Raw genomic sequence first — 17642 nt, forward strand, 5'->3', positions numbered from 1 at the left:
TTCATGATAGACACATCGACCAAATTTCAGATTGCTATTTGAAATTGGATTCGGGGGCTGAATCAAAAAGAAAATATTTGAGAGGGTGCTCCTGAGCCAAGGTGCCGAATTTAAACTTCCTATGTGCTTTTGGAACATTTTTGCAGGTCTACTCTAGAAAGATAAAGCTATCAAAGTTCATATTGCTATGTAAAACTGACTTGGGGGTTGAATTCTGACAAGTACTCGACTGCGGTACCAAGCCAAACCTGCGGCTTTAGATCATGCAGACGACTGATTGTTTTTGGGGAAGGCTTTAAGACTTTTTTTGTGGGTCTACTCAAGATGGATAAGGCTATCAAAGTTCACATTGCTCTGTAAAACAGACTTGGGGGTTGAATTCTGACAAGTACTCGACTGCGGTACCAAGCCAAACCTGCGGCTTTAGATCATGCAGACGACTGATTGTTTTTGGGGAAGGCTTTAAGACTTTTTTTGTGGGTCTACTCAAGATGGATAAGGCTATCAAAGTTCACATTGCTCTGTAAAACAGACTTGGGGGTTGAATTCTGACAAGTACAAGACTGTGGTACCAAGTCAAACCTGCGGCTTTAGATCATGCAGACGACTGAGTGTTTTTGGGGAAGGCTTTAAGACTTTTTTTGTGGGTCTACTCAAGATGGATAAGGCTATCAAAGTTCACATTGCTCTGTAAAACTGATTTGGGGGTTGAATTCTGACGAGTACTCGACTGTGGTACCAAACCAAACCTGCGGCTTTAGATCAAGCAGACGAGCTGAGTGTTTTTGGGAGAGGGTTTATTAGACTTTTTTTGTGGGTCAATTCATATTAGCCCTGCATTGCAAATAGTCATGCAAAATCCTGATCATTTTCAGACTTTTTAAGTATGGGATAAACCTCAAAATGTGCAGACCATCATGCCATCTTATATGCCTTGGCCGGTCACCAAAATATTTGAAGAAATGGTGAAACATGTTAAGCTGGAGAACAGGACATCTTCTAGTCCCATATGATCGTAGTTCTAAATAGGTGGAAATAAATTAGGCAAGAGTGTGTGAATGAGAATGAAGTGAAGGAGTTTTCAAGTCCTCCCTATCATTACCAGATGTCCCAGTGCCTGCCAACTGAATCACTGCTCCACTTTCCCTTTCTTCCCCTCCTTCCTTGCCTTCTTCTTCCCTCTCCAGCTGTTTTCGCTGCCTGGCCTCCACCAATTGTTTCGGGACTTCGCCCTCCCTCCTCTTGCTTTCTCCTCTCTCTCCTCTCTCTGTGTCTCTCTCCCCTCCCCTTGTTGTGACAGAGCACACCTGCTTGATCTCCACTGTCGAGCGCTCCCGAGTCCAATTACCCCAAAGGCCCGAGCAGCCGCTTTTCACTCCTCATCCCCCCCCGAAAAAAAAACAACTTTCCTGGATTTTTTTTTTTTTCGGGGAGTCCCAGCCTCTGCTCTTTACCTTCTGCTTCTCCCGGGAACAGGTTGGTTGCTGCATCCTTTTTACTAATGGGGGAGAATGATTGGAGTTGTATGACATGTGGGGGGGGGGGGGGGTGCTGGAAAGTAATCGAGACGTGTGTGCAATGCTTTTTGGATGATGTAATTTTATGTATATTCGTCTTCTATGTCTTTGCAAGCTTTTCTGATTCCTACTTGGAATTCCACTCAGGCACCCTTTTGCTAGGATAAAGGGGGTGTGGTGGGTGCCTGTTGATGTTGGTTCTCTCACTCTCTCGACTTTGGCCTTTTGTTCATCCAGTTCAGCCTTTTTCCGAGCCAAGTCGACTGTTTTGACACTTGGCCGATTGATTGTTTGGATGGAGCCCGTGTGGAACCTTCTGCATTCCTGCATGGTGACGGCTTGAAAATCTAATTTTTGGGTGTTTACACGGAGGGAATTGGACTCCGGGGGGAGGCGTTCATTATCATTAGTGTTGAGAAAAAGTTTGGATTTGCTGCAGAGATGAGGAAAAAACCAAATCATTTCTCTGTGATGACGCACCCCATTTATATTCCGAATGGCTTGCTTTTGAGCAGCAAACCTCTCATCTGACAAAAAAAAAAAAGAAGAAGAACCTCCTTCTACCCACCGCTTCCCTGGTGGAGCCAAATTGCTCGAGGGCCAGTTTAAAGGCTTTGAAGCGCAAGATGAAAAAAGAAAAACATCGTACCTGCTATTAATCCTATAATTGCACAGCTTCCATCCTCTATCATTCAGAGGAGGTCTAAGCTAACTCATTACATCCTCTTTGCCAGCAGCAAAAAGAACTAACAGGACTCAGCTGCAGTGGAAAAAAGCGGGACAAAAGTGATGAAAATCTGGGCTTGGAGGACAATCAACGTGGAGCCAAACAGATGTTTAACATTTAAAGCAACCATGAGTGAATGGAAGGTTTGTGCAGAGGACCGGGCTCTTCTTTTCCATCTGGAGTCCAAAAGTTAAAGAACAATGCAAGTTACACATGACTTTCTGGTTAAGAGGATCAAACAGTAGAGGAACATACCAAAAGTGATGAGGGGATTGAATTGGGTGGAGGCAGAAAAATGGTTGAACGTGTAAAAAAAAAAAAAGAGAACAGAAACCAAACTGGTTAAGTTTATTGTTTTATAAGGGGAGTCTTGTTCACTCACTGTTGAGTGTTTGCACATGTTCTCTCTTGTGAAATGTCCTGATAAGTCAGAAATCCGTCGTCGGGAGCTCTTCCAGAAATTCTTTCATCACAACCATGTGGGAGGAGGATGAAGAGGCTCGGGACTGGGGGGGGGTTAAAAGGGACACACGTGTTTTAAATGTCCCAGGGCCTTGAGAATACTGTCAACGCAGAGACAGTATGGACTCCTTCAGTGTTGTCAAAAAAACGAATGTAAGCTGGAAAAATGACCCAAAAGCGAATGGAGGAAAAATGACGTGAGACTGTTCTGCTTCCTGTCTGGGATTCATTAGGAGTGCTGGGGCCACGTTTGTCTGCCATGAAGGGGGGGATGGGACTGACTTGGAGGAAGCCTCGCTTTCTTGGTCATACATTAAGATATCAATCTTGTTTTAAGAACTTGGATATATTTTCCAGTATGGATGCCAAATTGTGACGACATCTACGCACAGAAAATCACTACGACACAATATCACTAAGTTACCCAACTCTGCCCTAATAGCAATACCAACATTGATCGATACTAGTCTAATAGAACTGATGTTTCATGAAATTCTGTGTGATTTCACCATTTGATGATTGAGATTTATTTGTTATGGGAAAAAAAAACTAAATCATGCAGTATGGCTAGCCGATAATCCACCTTAATTATAAAAAAAGAAATTAATTATTGCTGATACAGGACTTGTTTGTACTTGGGATCTAAGCAATGCAAAATGTTACAGCATCACACAATACTCCAGAAGGAGCCTAAAGACAAAGAATTTAAAAAAGACTGCTTTGATTACCAAGCAAATCAGTACTGGTGAAACTGGTCCTTCATGAAGCCTTTCAATGGGATGTTATTTCACGAATTGACTTTTATAGATTGTATACAACACAGAAGGGGTGTGCCATTTGTGTTTTGTTAAGGGGGTGCACAAGACAGTTTGGGTTGGGCTTACCTTAGAGTTAATTAGCCCTCTCACCACTTTGAGGATTAGGTGGACATTTTAGAACTTGTGATGACTCAACCAAAAAGCATGTTTAAACACAGCTAAATCCTCCCAATGGTAAGTACCTCCAGTACCTGCCACACAGAAACACACACACACACACACGCGCAAAGCCACAGCTGGGAAATATTACAACCCTATTTACAAAGTAAGAAGGAATGCCGTGAAAAATGATCAGCAATCATCGCTGCGAAAATATCCTTCTCAGTCACTGGAATGGAGACAAAACATAAACAGTTTTTTAGGGGGTTGGGAAGAAAGCTACATTTTCCTTTGAGCTACAGATAAGAAGTGTTTGAGGTGGAGATGTACTCCGGCATGTTTAGACACGTGTCTTGCTATCAGCGGATTCTCCGCGAGACCATCACCCCGCCAAGCCTGCGGACGCAGTCTTGAAAAAGAGGTGTACGCCTGAGTACGGAGTCTCATGTTGTTGGCAGCAATGATGACAAATATACAGTTACTTGGAGAAGAGTGTTCAAAAATAACAATGAGCCACATGCTGCTTCACCATGTCTAGCGTGTGATATACATCCTTCCAGCCTGCTAGGATAACCGCCATGACAGAGAAGGTGTACCCCTCCCTCATTATTGAAGAATTGCTTGTGGGGAATAAATCGATTGGAAATGTGTGCCTGCCAATATTACACTTTGTAAACCGGTGCACCTGCAGGAGTGCATCACAAAGTACATTTTGGAACAGGATAGGCAACCAAAAATTGTTTTCCCTAGCTGTAATCCAAGGGGATTGGCAAACACCCTCCAGGGGTGCATCAGGTCATGCATTCAAAGTTTCCTTCAATAAAAAGGCTACATGTTTCATCAAATCAAACTGGCGCAACGATTTTTTGGGGCACGTCTTAAAAAGATAAACAAATCAAGTGTCAGATCTTGCAGCACTCTTGTTTTACAGACGGGATTAGCTGCCGTGGAAAATTGGCTGTCTGGCAGAGGCTGATGAAAACTTTTCATGGGCAAAAAGGTTGATGGGGTGCATGGACGTCGCGGATCAGAGGAGGGAGACACGCTTGACTAATTAACGGTGAAAGCTGTTATTCCACGCGCATCGTCGGAAATGCTTGGAGCCGCAGCGTGCTGCCAGATGTGCGTCCAATACCAACAATGAACATTTTCGATGAAGGACCTCGCCCTAAACAAACAACCTAAAGGCATCCGTTCGAGAACTTGGCCCACCATGTGTGCAGACAAAATGTCTTAGGGGATTTTTTTTGCTGAATTTGTGCTTTTTTTGAGATAAGAGAGCTTGACAAGGCCAAGATGACTCAGCTTTCGAGGAGAGTGGAACAACATGTCCTCTGGATTTTATGAAGCCCAGACGAGAAGTCTTTGTTGCAACTACAAGAGACAACATGACAAACATGCTGGAAAGTGCAGCAATATAAACCTATGTGGGTTTTTCTTTACAATAAACACATTAGTAATCTCATGAAGGTCATTCTCGGTTCAATGGAAGGGGTTGGAGACAGGGATTGCAGTATTTTTGGCGGACAAGGGTAATCATTACGGCCCGGGTCGAGAAGTCTTCCATGCGGCTTCACATAACCCTGCCTCGGATCGACAGAATTCACACAATCAAGCGCGGTAACAATGCTGTCGGATTATAAAAGTTCAATCAGTGGCAAGCATTGCTTCCGTTTCCACGTCCTAGTTGTGATTTCCGAGCAGTTGCACCAAATCACTTGTTAGCCGCATGCGGCTCATGTGCGCCCTTTCATTACGGAGTTTACAGAGGCTACAAAGCATGGCAAGAAGCTTGGCAGGTCCTTGCGCTGAGAAAGGTCAGCGAGTGTGTGTTGCAGTTAGAAGATAAACAGAATCATGAAGACAGGCAGTCAAAAGTAATAAATTACACATTTTTATTATCTTATCAGCTGTATTGTGCAACGATTCGTTACTGTTGCAAAAAAGTAAACTATTGCGCAACAGTAGGCTATGCATTGTGGATAAATGTGAAAAATGCAAGAATAGAGCCAAAAAAACAAAATCTCCATGTAAACCCGGACAATGTCTGATGATAAGTCATGTAGGAGTATTGTGTTTTCTCAACCTGGTGAAACTGACAACCATGCTTTTAACCTGCTTTGGCCTTCAACCAGCACCTATCACCTTTAGCCTTCAATATCACCAACCTCATCCCACTATACCTGTTTTTGCTTCTATATTGGAAAATCTTGCCTGTTTCCTTTACCAAGTTGAAGACATCCCGTGACATTTTGTCCCCTTTTTCTGCAGGCTCCCCTCCACTAGCAGCACAATGAGGTCGGCCTGTCTCTCTCTGCTCCTGGTCACCGCCTGCTGGGCGCTTCCCTTCCGCCAATCTGGCTTCCTGGACTTCATGATGGAGGATGAGCCCGGCTCTGGTCTGCCTGAGTTGCCCACACACGTGGACGAAACCATGATGATGCCCGAAGGACCCAAGTGCCCATTCCGTTGCCAGTGCCACCTGCGTGTGGTCCAGTGTTCGGACCTTGGTAAGACTAGGTTAAATTCCTGGTGTCAGGGTTATTGATCCATCCACCTGACACCGCAAGGGATTTTCCGTAATGAAACAGCAGCATTTCAGCCTTAGTCCATTGGGTGAAAGCTGTGTGATTGGTAGGCTTGTATTGGCGGAGAAAACTGAACAGTCAAATGTTAATCAAGCCCAAATGTTCTTCTACGAGACCACTTAAAGACCACAATTACTCTCCACACAGTCACAACAGTTTACCCCAAAGTTATCTTCCATGTTTGTGTAATCTGACATACAGTATACACACAAGAGAAGAAAAGGCCCTCTTTCCGCTTTTGTTTGAAAAGGAAGGGGTGCTCAAGTCTGAAGGTTAAGCGGAGAGACAAACTGGGTGGGCGATCATAAAATTTCCCAGTGGTGGACAACCATCTTTACTGAGATTTTCTGGTAATGAGCAAACAGTGTTCCATTCCATCAGCGTTCCCTGGAGATGAAGCTCCATGGCTGGACTCCTTAAAACCACACAGTTGTCCGACATAAACGTTCCATGTGCAGTCCACAGTAGCAATACCCAGTTGGATTCGAATGACACTTAGCGAGGGTTAAGAAAACACTGTGGCTGCGTCGTCATGGCAATGGTAATAACAGGAAGCGGGGAGCCGCCGTGTACGGTGATTAGAAACATGTGACTGTTAAAGTGCTACACCAACCACGGGGGTGACAGGTGACTTTAATTTTTACCAAGTTAGCGGAATGACGTAAGTGGTCACCTAAGGGAGTACCACTCGAATTAAAGTCTCATGTACATTGTGTAGCAGAACTTGTTTTCTGCATCTCTGAGAAGCACTTTCTGGGGAAAATCCCAGATATTTTGTCAAAATATTGACAAGGAAATGACTGAATGAGAAAGCAAACCTATATGTTCTCATTTTTATTTGATCAAAAAAGGCTTCTTGTTTTTTTTTTTTTTAATCTGTTCTATTTTATTTTAAGTCTTTGCTGGACAAGTATAGCTTCTACGTTAGGACGGGGTGTGAGTACTGGGCCACCTCTGATGACAAAAGATCCAGATTAGGAACTCCAAAGAATTTTTGTTTGCCGCGTGTGCAGTTTGCCGCCGGCAAGTCTCATTGATCACATTGTTGTAATCCACTGTCGCAGATGTGGTGAGGAAATTTGCTTAATGTGCTGGAAGTGATTCAAATGTGGCTTTGCTATCAAGCGGTGTGATTCATGGTGACTTTCAACTGCAGGGGCGAGTCAAACAGAACTTCTCTTATCCATTTCCTGGACGTCAATCGTCTACCACATCGTAATTCGTCATACTCAACAGAACGTTGGCCGCCAGATTTCAAGTGTTGCGTAAAGTTTGACATACCCAAGAGTGCCACGCCCTTTGTGTTAAGCAACATTTCTCAGGTTTAATGTAAAACAAATCTGTAAAATGTGCTGAAGACCTAAAACCTCCAACCATGCCTCAAAAACTGTTTATTTGTCCCTCAAATGTAAATGAACCCATTGCGTGTTGCCACAGATGGCAAAATGCCGTAACGGCTCCATGCCTCTCCTTCAAAACATCTCGTCTTGAGCGCAGGTGTCGGTTTCGCCAGACGCTCGGACGGCCCGTGTCATATGATGCTAAAACTTAAACTTGGCGTGCAGGTATGTCGCTCAGGAAATTTGTTTCCAGTTCCATTTCCTGCCATGTGTGCCCCGGAGAACGCTGAATATTTATTGTTATTTGGTCCCTTAGGAGCGTCAGCACATTGTTAACATACTGGTTTCAAAGTTCCTGCCTTTTGGACCTTAGGTGGACACAATAAATTTCCATAGAAAGTAATTGAGGAGTGTAAGAATTTTGAATCCTGATGCATATGCAAAATAATAATCTTTTTGGGGTATTTGTCTTGATGAGTTTGGATTTTTTCCCCCCAGGTCTGAAGGAGGTTCCCAAGGACATCCCAGACGACACGACTCTGCTTGACCTGCAGAACAACAAGATCACAGAGATCAAGGAGAATGACTTCAAGAACCTCAAAGGGCTGCATGTAAGATTCCTAGGTCCTGTTTCAATGGGCATACGCTTGCAATTTCCAAGCACTTGGTGACGAAGGAATTCACCAGTTTTTGTAAAGTTGGGATAGTGAAGAATCCTCTAGAATCACCACGCCCTCAGTCCCCAGGTTCATGGAAACTGTTCACGTGTCGATTTCTGAGATCTGGTTCTTCCATCAGAACGAGCCACATTCCTCCATCATCTCTTGTCTGTTTACACGAGCATGGAATAGCAGCATATGAACGCCAGTGCAGACTTGAACTGAACCGCCACCCCTTTTGTACTTACTACTGATAAGCTTCCTGGATGTCATGGAAAAGTTTACAGTGACCTTGCAGGAATGCAATTTTGTAGAGAAACCCAACTTGTAAACACCAGATTTTTAGAAGGACTTAAAATGGCTTGTTTTGTGTTTAAAAGGTCAAACGCCGAGTCTGACGGTGCAGGTAGCCACTTCCCATCCTTGGAAAATTATTTTCTTTTTTTTATCTTGTGAGAACACATGGTAACAGGCTTGGCAAAACATTGTGGTCTGGCTTGAATTACGGCCTGTGGTTATGTCAGCGCTCCCAATGACAATGCAAAAGTGTGCTGATTGGAAACAGAGCACCAGTTGGATATTCTAATATTTTTCCATCCGCAGGCGCTGATCCTGGTGAACAACAAGATCAGCAACATCCACGCCAAAGCCCTCAACCCCCTGACCAAGCTGCAGCGACTCTACCTGTCCAAGAATAATCTGAAGGAGATGCCAGCCAACATGCCTAAGAGTCTGCAGGAGCTGCGCATCCACGAAAACGAGATCACCAAGATCAAGAAGGCCTCTTTCCAGGGAATGTCCCACATCATCGTCATGGGTAAATCAAATTCAACACATTTAGTTTTTTTGTGTATTACACAGGGAATAATCTTGTCCACATTCTTCTGATTATTAAATTCTCATCTCAGAGCTAGGATCCAACCCCCTGAAGAGTGCAGGGATCGATTCTGGTGCGTTCGCTGACCTCAAGAGAGTTTCCTACATTCGTATTGCTGACACTCAGATTACAGAGATCCCCCAAGGTACCCCATTAATTTAATTTAAAAAAGATTTATTCAGCCTCAACAATGATGTCTTGGTGGTGGTGTTTTTTTGTTTTTGTTGCACAGGTCTGCCCAGCTCACTCTCGGAACTCCACCTGGATGGAAACAAAATCTCCAAGCTCACCGCTGAGAGTATGAAGGGCCTCAAGCAGCTGGCCAAGTACTAAAAAAAAGTTTTGTTTCTCTTGTTTATACATATAAATAATAGGATGTTTAAGAGATGGATTTTTTTAGATCTCTCATACTCGTTCTTCAACTTGATTCATTAAGCAGAGCAAAATCACTATTTCCTTTAGATTTGGGACTTGCAGGAGGTCTCCTTATCAGACTACCACTTTTAATATACAGGATTTGGGATTTTTCATCCTTTTCAAATCTCTATCTCCTTGCATACAGTTTGGAAAAGCAAAACGATAGTTGCGGGATTCTCCAAAATAGCCTGTGGAAAATTGGGAACGAACAAAGAAAGCTTAGTTGCAGCACCAGTAGAATGTGTTTAACTTTCCATTTTGTCATACCTAAGTAATGTATTGGAGGTACGACAGATGCGAGTAGACTATGTTTCCATGTCCTAATTTTCTCACTGGCTACTACTACTGTACAACTAATGTTAATAATACAATGATATAAGTGGTGATGTCACTTGTTCCCCACAGGCTGGGTCTGAGCCATAATGAGATCAGTCTGGTGGAGAACGGCACCCTGGTGAATGTCCCCCACCTGCGGGAGATCCATCTCGACAACAACGCCCTGACCACCGTGCCCCCCGGCCTTCCGGACCACAAATACATCCAGGTTAGACTTGAGCTTGTGACTGCAATAATTCTGTTTCAGCTAATTAGCAATGACACATGGCTTGTTTGTTCTGATCAAAGCCAAACAGAAAACCAAATGCTTAGTCACATGGATCTGGTAATCCTGCTGATTGGAAACACTGCTGACATTCCATCCATGCAGGATGCATTTGACTTGTTTTTCTCATTTTAAAAACCATAATTATCATGAAAAGACAACCATGGGATGTTTCACGCCATTTGCACATGTATTTGGGAGAACCCAAATATGCCTGTGCTTATGATAAACAGTTTTGTTGCGGGATTCATTGGAAATAAATCAGAATGCTTCACCACCATCCAGTTTGTGAGAGTGCACATATCATATTATTGTAATAGTGTGCATCTCAACCCGCATTTTGTAATACCTCTGTGAGTTTTAATTGAGTTATGTGCTCTAGCAGGGAGATTTTGAGCAACATTTGTCAGTGGTTAAGATTTGGCAAAAACAACTCAACTGATTGCCATGAAATGTTGCCAGCATTTTCTGTAATTATTCAGGGAATACTGATCCACATTTGAATTGCTTGGTCCTGGTATTCTTGAGTATCCTGGTAGTTTGCACGTAAGCTACATGTAGAAAGTTGACTGCTCTTGGCTTTATGTTAGAATTAATTCAAGCCCTTCTTGCAGGTGGTCTACCTCCATGCCAACAAGATTGGTGTGGTGGGAACCGAGGATTTCTGCCCTCCTGGTTTCAATACAAAGAAGGCCATGTACTCGGGCATCAGCCTCTTCAGCAACCCTGTTCCCTACTGGGAAGTGCAGCCCATCACCTTCCGTTGTGTCTTCGACCGTTCCGCCATCCAGCTGGGCAACTACAGGAAGAAGTAGAGCGGCGCTGCCCCCAACACCTGCCATCCTTTACCACCACAACCACCACAGAGGAAGTGTGCATTTGTAAATGAGCATGTGAAAGTACGTGTGTTTGACCACTGACCGTCACCCTTCTGACCCAACTCTCTCCTGATGGTGGACATGGACCTCAAGCACATTTTTGTTTGATTACATTGTTTTTTTGTTTTTTTTTAACCGTTACTCAGCTCGGTAGTAAAAGCGGCTAGCAGCAAACATGCACTGCATATCATTGGTGGAGCCATGCTATATTCTCACACTCATACAGTACCATAGTCATGCGCATCATATGGGACAGTTATAAATTTTTTGAAAATGAGGCCTGTGGAGCAGGCGGCAAAGCCGAGAAAGTTTTGAATCATTTCTGTTTTCAGGAAAGCGTGACTTCCATCACTTCCTCACGCTCACAACTCGTCTTCTCTTCCACTTTTGTTGTCCAGTGAGAACCAAGGTTCCTTTCTAAATTTAGAATAAACCATATATGTTTTAAATGTCATGCCCAAAAATTTATATGCATGCTTTTATTCTGCTATTTTTCTGGACTCTCTTCCTGATGTTCTTCTCCCTGCTACTTTGTTTTCAAGAGAAGGGTGTACCGCTGCACCCCTAAGTTGGTGTGAATGTTGTATGTATAGACACTGTATATAAATGCTGTATAAAACCCTCTCATTGCATACAAAAAGCACAAGCACTTATAATAGCTTAAACTTTTAATTAATATATCAGCAACAAAGGTGTTCCTCTTCATCTCCAGAGTAGGGGGCTCCCGCTAAAAGTGTCCTGAAAGAATAAAAATACTAATGGAAAACCTCTGCGATGGTTGTAATGACAGAACCTGTGCATTGTCGTCATCAAACACTTCCTGGGAAACAAGGCCATAGCAAAGGTAAGATCATCAAAAGAAGAAGGTGCAAGACTCCAGAAATACACCACATCCTGGTCCACTAGCAAGCAGGAAACGCCACCTTTGCACTGCCTAACTTTACGTGACCATTTTTATGGTCCGGGACAAAACAATATTGACACAAGAAGCACATTTGGCCTCTGTGATTTACAGCTCTCGAGAGACTGTGGGAATATTTAAGTTAAAGAAATGGAGCGGGACGCAGTGGGTGAGACAAAGCGTTTAGCTTCAAATAAGCCCTTTGCGGTTGAGATCGACATCGATCTTCTGCCGCAACATCTGTAAAAACTGTACCCGTGACAACCAGTGTGTTGGGATCAAACGTAGCTTTTCCAGGACCTCATCCTGAGGACCAAGCCTGGAAAGGTGGCTCCATCTAGAGATGGTATTGAACCAAGTAGTGCTTCCTGACACCAATCAGGGTTGTGGTGATGAATGGGTAGCTTTATCCTTGTAAACTAACGTACGCTCAGAAATGCGGCCAACAACGAAAAGGCACAAGGGTTGCCGGGAGGGACAGAGTCCTTTGAGGTATTTATATTGTCGTAATGTTGGTTTCCACGTCAACACAGGGAAATGAAAGAGCTCTAGATGGTTTACAACAAACCAGACGAGAAATAACTTCAGTCACCAGATGACATCTGTCACTATGGATTCAAGTGACATATTTTTTGTGGCATCTTCGTTTATACCAAAAAATGGTCACATTGTCTGAAGAAGTTTTCTATATCACTTAAAAACCGTTTACTAGTATTAAGGAACATATTTAAATGAGAATCAATTAAGCATGAGAAATAAACCACAGATGTTAGGGATGTTGAATAGTGTGGCGTGGCCTCGGTTTCTTCATACATTAGTCTGTTGCCCCCTTGTGGAAGTTAGGTACATTGCTTCTATTTTCTGACTCACACATACCCACACACACATATGCTCAATTTGTCTGCCGTCAAGCCCCGTAAGCCTAATTGCCTTCCCAAGTCTCATTACCTGCAATTCAGAGGGAGACTGCAAGGGGAATTTCATGCACGTGCCTTGAGGGCTTTGGGTTGATGTGTGAAAATCCTGAGATGAGAGCAAGGGATTTTTTTTTCCATCTGCTTTGGTCACACAGTTAATCGATGCTCAGGAGAGATTTTTACATTACTCAAGTGAGCAAATGCAACCTGCAACTGAGCAGATGTGTCACTGATTCAAGGCCTCCGTCGGTAAAATCTTTACTCTGACACCAAATCCCATTATGAATCTAAACCAACCACTCAAATCTTATCACTAGTGGAGATTCTCTCCTGCGCTTGTGCAGCACATGTGCCCCCACGAGGGCTTGCAGCGACCACATGGCCGCCCGGCAGGGACAGAAGGTGGCGTCTGGCTGCTTGTCTGAGAGTTTATTAGAGGACTCAGTGTGTCAGTGCCAAGGCGTCCCAGAATATCCATGTTTGCTAATGCTGTGTGTGCCTGGACCTGTGAACAGCCCCGTCAGAGCATGTGCGTCCCATCGGAGTGTTTCTGTGCACTTATTCACTTGGTGTGTGTGTCAGCCTGGGAAGTGGTCATTGCTGAGATATTTTCTGCAAGCTTTGCCCAGTGCAACAATTATGAAACCAATAAAATTAAACACTGGACCATCCCCGGTCTTCATCTTTGTGTGAATAGATGCACAATTTAGATTTAGCAAGCACCAAGTTACATTTTCATAAATTTCCAAGAAAAATCAAACAGCTTTCTCTGTGGGGTGTGTGTCCAGTGCTGTTGGTTCAGTACAGAATCCATTAGAGCTTTTCTCCCATTTTGTCTGCCTTGGGGGATGTGAGACTGCCCTAGGTAAGGGGGTTTAAATGAAAAACCAAACCTGGAACAGGAATTTTGGATAGTAGAACACAAACCTCAACTAAAGCCGAACTATCCAAATGCTGACCATCCGGTACACCTTCAGAGATGCTAACGTCATAGATAGGAGAGTCACACAAAGAATGTCTGCAAAGTCTACCAAATGGCAGTGAAACCTAATCTCTCTAGTGGAGATAATGCTTAGAACATGTGTGTAATCAATAGGCTTTCTGAGAGGACACTGAATTCTACGCCTGGTGGAGCAACAGAGCAGAGTGCGACCAAACAAAGTCAACCGTGACATCCCGCTGTGCTTTGACAGTTAGATGAACGTTCCCCAACAAATGGGGAAGGCATTTGGCTCGTCTTCCCTACCGTGAATCCCCCGCCCGACCACCCCCCCCATCAAGAAAGTTGAGCCCCCGCTCCGCTGTCAATGGAGAACCAATAGGAGGGTCTAGTCGGACGATTGTTGGCCTTCAAAATATGCTGCGAGGAAAGAATGCAGCGGTGGTATAAAAACATTGGAAGATGGATGCGATCTGCTTCTACTTACCTTCTAAAAGTATTTGGTATTTCAGTCTCAATGTTATGCAAGACTTTTCTGGCCATTACGCAGGAGCGTTTTGTCAGACCTTCCAAACCCATCTTCACAGGGGATTTATTCCTGCACATTAGTCTCTGGGTTTTCATATTTTTCCTCAGTTTTTTTCCCCATATTTTGTATTTTTCCCAAGAACAACCAAGTTTACCAAGGTGATCACGAGGATGCTTGGAAAAAGGTGATACCCATAGACCTGGCTGCACCTGTTGTTGGTTTTGGACCCCTGCATCCATCCTGATGGCATGTTTTGATTCCCTACAACCTGAATTTGCAGGAAAAAGCCCCCAAATCCCACCCCACCCATGTACCCCCCGAAAACCTTCTCCTCCTCCTTCTTCCCAGCCGCCATCCTCCTCTCCTCCTCCTTTTTCCCCTCTGTCTCTCCATCTCCCCCCTCTGTCTCTCTCCTGTCTTTCTCTCTCCTCCCTCTCTGTCTTTCTCTCCTGTGTTTTTCTCCAGAGACGTCTACTTTTTGAACACCAAAGTGTTCTACCAACACTGGTCCTCCAACCCCAAGCAGACAGTACGTCGTGAGAGGAGTGCAGGTAAGGCAGTATATTGCAGGGAGGAATCTCTGATTGATTTCCCATTTGTTAGGTTGTCCGTTTGTGGGTATGAGCTTTTGAATTGTTCTGAACAAAGATAATGCATGGAAAAAAGTGTAGCAAGTGATCCTTAAGTATTATCTTCTTTGCGTTTATGGAGATGTCTGGATATGCATTCCATTTAATGGTTTACGGCCAGGTTTGGAAAGATTTGTGTGCTTGTTAATTCTTTGCAGAACTGTCAAAATATGCCAAAGATGGCAGAACTAAGAGCTTAAGTGATGGGCTGAGGACCCGAGAGAATTTTCAGGCTAATTCATGTTCAAGGATTTCTGGGACATCTGTATAGCATTACCATTGCCGTCACCTCTGTGTGCACAGAAATCTGTGAAGGTGATGAATGATTTGTTGTTGAGGGTTCAAATTGCCCCCTTGGGTCTCCAGTCTTGAACTCTTGAATGATTAGGGGGTTAAGGGAGTGGGTGTGGCAGTGCTCCTGAATGAGTCTCCTCTGTTTTTGTTTTTTTTTAATTGTTTTTTTTTGTTCTTGCAGCTCTGTTAACCTTCAACTTGTGCTTCTTTCTCTGCTTTTCATTTCCTTTGCAGAAGCCATGTTTCCTCTCCGCTTACACCTGTTGGCAGCGCTTGTCTGCCTGGCGCTGTGCCAGTATGAGGACTACGACTATGTGCCGCACTCCTTGATAGGACCTTCAACTGCAAACTGCGATCGCGAATGTGAATGTCCCATCAATTTTCCTAGCGCCATGTATTGTGATGGCCGCAAGCTCAAGTTTGTGCCTATGGTGCCATCAGGAATCAAGTATCTGTACCTCCAGAATAACCAGATCGATGAGATCAAGTCTGGCGTGTTTGATAATGTAACCTCCGAGCTCCGGTGGCTGGTCCTTGACAACAACCAGATCACTAACGGGAAGATTGCAGCAGGTACCATTGACAAACTGACCGCCCTCGAGAAACTCTTCTTTAGCCACAACCTTCTCACAGAGCCAGTGGTCCCTCCTTCCAAGGCTCTTGATGAGCTCAAGATGACCCATAACAAATTGAACAAGTTCCCCTCTGGACTCCTGAATGACAAGGAGAATTTGACAACTATCAACGTTCAGCACAACGAGCTCACTTCTGAGGCAGTCGCTGGCGCATTCAAGGGGTCCAAGAAGCTGCTGTCCCTCGACGTAAGCTACAACAAGCTGAAGAAGCTTCCCGTCGGTGTTCCTGCCTCACTGGAAATCCTCTACGCTGATTACAACGACATTGACAGCATTGGCTCAGGTTACCTGAGCAAGGTGCCAGTTCTGCGTTCTCTAAGGGTCTCTCACAACAAGTTGGTGGACTCCGGGCTCCCAGCGGGAGTGTTCAATGTCTCGTCGCTGGTAGAGTTGGACCTGTCTTTCAACAAGCTTCAGACCATCCCTGATATCAATGAGCAGTTGGAGCAACTGTACCTCCAAGCCAATGAGATCAGCAGTGAGTGGGCACCAGCTCAAGATTTTGTTGCGTTAACGTAGTCATGGTTTAACATCACTGTTTTTGACCAAATTCTCGCCTTTTCCTACAGAGTTTGACCTGTCAAGTTTCTGCAAGTATGTCACTTCTGTCAACTATTCCCACCTGAAGCACCTGCGCCTGGATGCCAACAACCTCACACACCACAGCATGCCCCCCGAAACCTCCAACTGCTTGCGCGTGGCCTCCGAGATCATGTTTGAATAAGGAACTTACCCACACCTGCCTTCCATTCATTATGGATTTACTCAACTTGAATTGAAATAATTCTCAACACTCACACACTCACTCTAAGCAAACAAAAAGTAGCGGTATTGCTGTATCACTTTTTTAATGAACATCTAGGAAAGAATCTGAGGATACACTATATCATGGCAGGGCATATTAAAGTTAGAATAAGTACCAAATATTTGTAGATACAAAAAGCTAAATTGAAAGAACAAAAAAATCCTAAAAAAAAATAAAAATAACATTTTAAAATGACAAAAAGTTTAGAGGTGCTGTCGCTAAGCTTGCTACCCAGCAAGAATTTTGGATGCACATTTTTGTAGATCTAAATGATACGGCTAGTCACCAACTTATAAGCACATTTAACTTTGATTTAAAAAAACACACTTCAAGCATTCCAATTAAACATGTTAGCTTGTCAAACGGAGACAAGATGGAGTAAACAATGATGTTAGCATCTCCCGTGTCTCTTTAGTAGCTTCACTTCGTATTTGTCTTGTATGTTCCCGTGTTTAGCATGTATAGTATTGTGTGGAATAAAGCCGTTGCTGTGCAAAGGGCCAGCAAGAAAGTTTGCATATTCATGAATAAAATGTAAAATACATGTTCAGTATACCGACTTAAAACAATAGCTCATGAAGCTAAACCGTCACATATTTGTTTGTCAGACACATTTCTGATTTGTATTCTTTCCATTTCATGCATGAATTCAAATGGTATCATTCTTTTAAAAATAAACAACAGCTTTTGCAGTTCTGGAAGTTCTCTATTGTGGCTTAACGTGACATTGCCATAAACTATCATAACTTGTCTGGCTCTTTTCCTTTTTTTTCGTTTTAGAGCCACTTTGAAACGGTCAATGCTCATGAATTTACTGTGAGGAACTCAGTTTCAATAAACCATCTTTCCAATACGTTTGTATGTATGGAACTTTTTGATATAAAGTGTGGTCGCATGGAAACAGCAGAAAAATCGGAGACTCGAATAAAGGATTCCATTTTAAGACTTTTATCGTTTCAAGCAGTAATTTTTTTTTAAATATATTTTTGGTGGTTGTGCTTATCATTTT

General features: G+C 43.5%; 2 protein-coding genes and 1 long non-coding RNA gene across 3 annotated transcripts in view; 2 read left to right on the forward strand and 1 right to left on the reverse strand.

The window, feature by feature from the left end:
- LOC148341387 (uncharacterized) overlaps positions 1-17642 on the reverse strand; it is a 51302-nt gene that overhangs the window by 18195 nt on the left and 15465 nt on the right. The gene's annotated exons all lie outside the window — the stretch shown is intronic.
- dcn (decorin) lies at positions 1248-11605 on the forward strand. The gene is made up of 8 exons (XM_088288427.1): positions 1248-1476; positions 5895-6133; positions 8050-8162; positions 8814-9027; positions 9119-9232; positions 9320-9413; positions 9910-10048; positions 10720-11605. Exons 2-8 carry the CDS (start codon positions 5917-5919, stop codon positions 10918-10920), a joined length of 1092 nt encoding a protein of 363 aa, XP_088144553.1. The 5' UTR covers positions 1248-1476; positions 5895-5916; the 3' UTR covers positions 10921-11605.
- On the forward strand, positions 14651-17582 carry lum (lumican). Its single transcript, XM_088280331.1, has 3 exons — positions 14651-14821; positions 15428-16306; positions 16398-17582. Exons 2-3 carry the CDS (start codon positions 15433-15435, stop codon positions 16550-16552), a joined length of 1029 nt encoding a protein of 342 aa, XP_088136457.1. The 5' UTR covers positions 14651-14821; positions 15428-15432; the 3' UTR covers positions 16553-17582.

The sequence above is a fragment of the Idiotropiscis lumnitzeri genome, chromosome 2, assembly GCF_059441095.1.
Source record: "Idiotropiscis lumnitzeri isolate Australia: NSW breed Sydney's pygmy pipehorse chromosome 2, RoL_Ilum_1.0, whole genome shotgun sequence".
Lineage (NCBI taxonomy): Eukaryota > Metazoa > Chordata > Actinopteri > Syngnathiformes > Syngnathidae > Idiotropiscis > Idiotropiscis lumnitzeri.

Coding starts and splice junctions, on each gene's coding strand:
- dcn (XM_088288427.1), top strand. CDS start 5,917: ATGAGGTCGGCCTGTCTCTCTCTGCTCCTGGTCACCGCCTGCTGGGCG. Junction 6,134..8,049: donor GGTCCAGTGTTCGGACCTTG/GTAAGACTAGGT, acceptor TTTTCCCCCCAG/GTCTGAAGGAGGTTCCCAAG. Junction 10,049..10,719: donor CGGACCACAAATACATCCAG/GTTAGACTTGAG, acceptor CCCTTCTTGCAG/GTGGTCTACCTCCATGCCAA.
- lum (XM_088280331.1), top strand. CDS start 15,433: ATGTTTCCTCTCCGCTTACACCTGTTGGCAGCGCTTGTCTGCCTGGCG. Junction 16,307..16,397: donor CCAAGCCAATGAGATCAGCA/GTGAGTGGGCAC, acceptor CTTTTCCTACAG/AGTTTGACCTGTCAAGTTTC.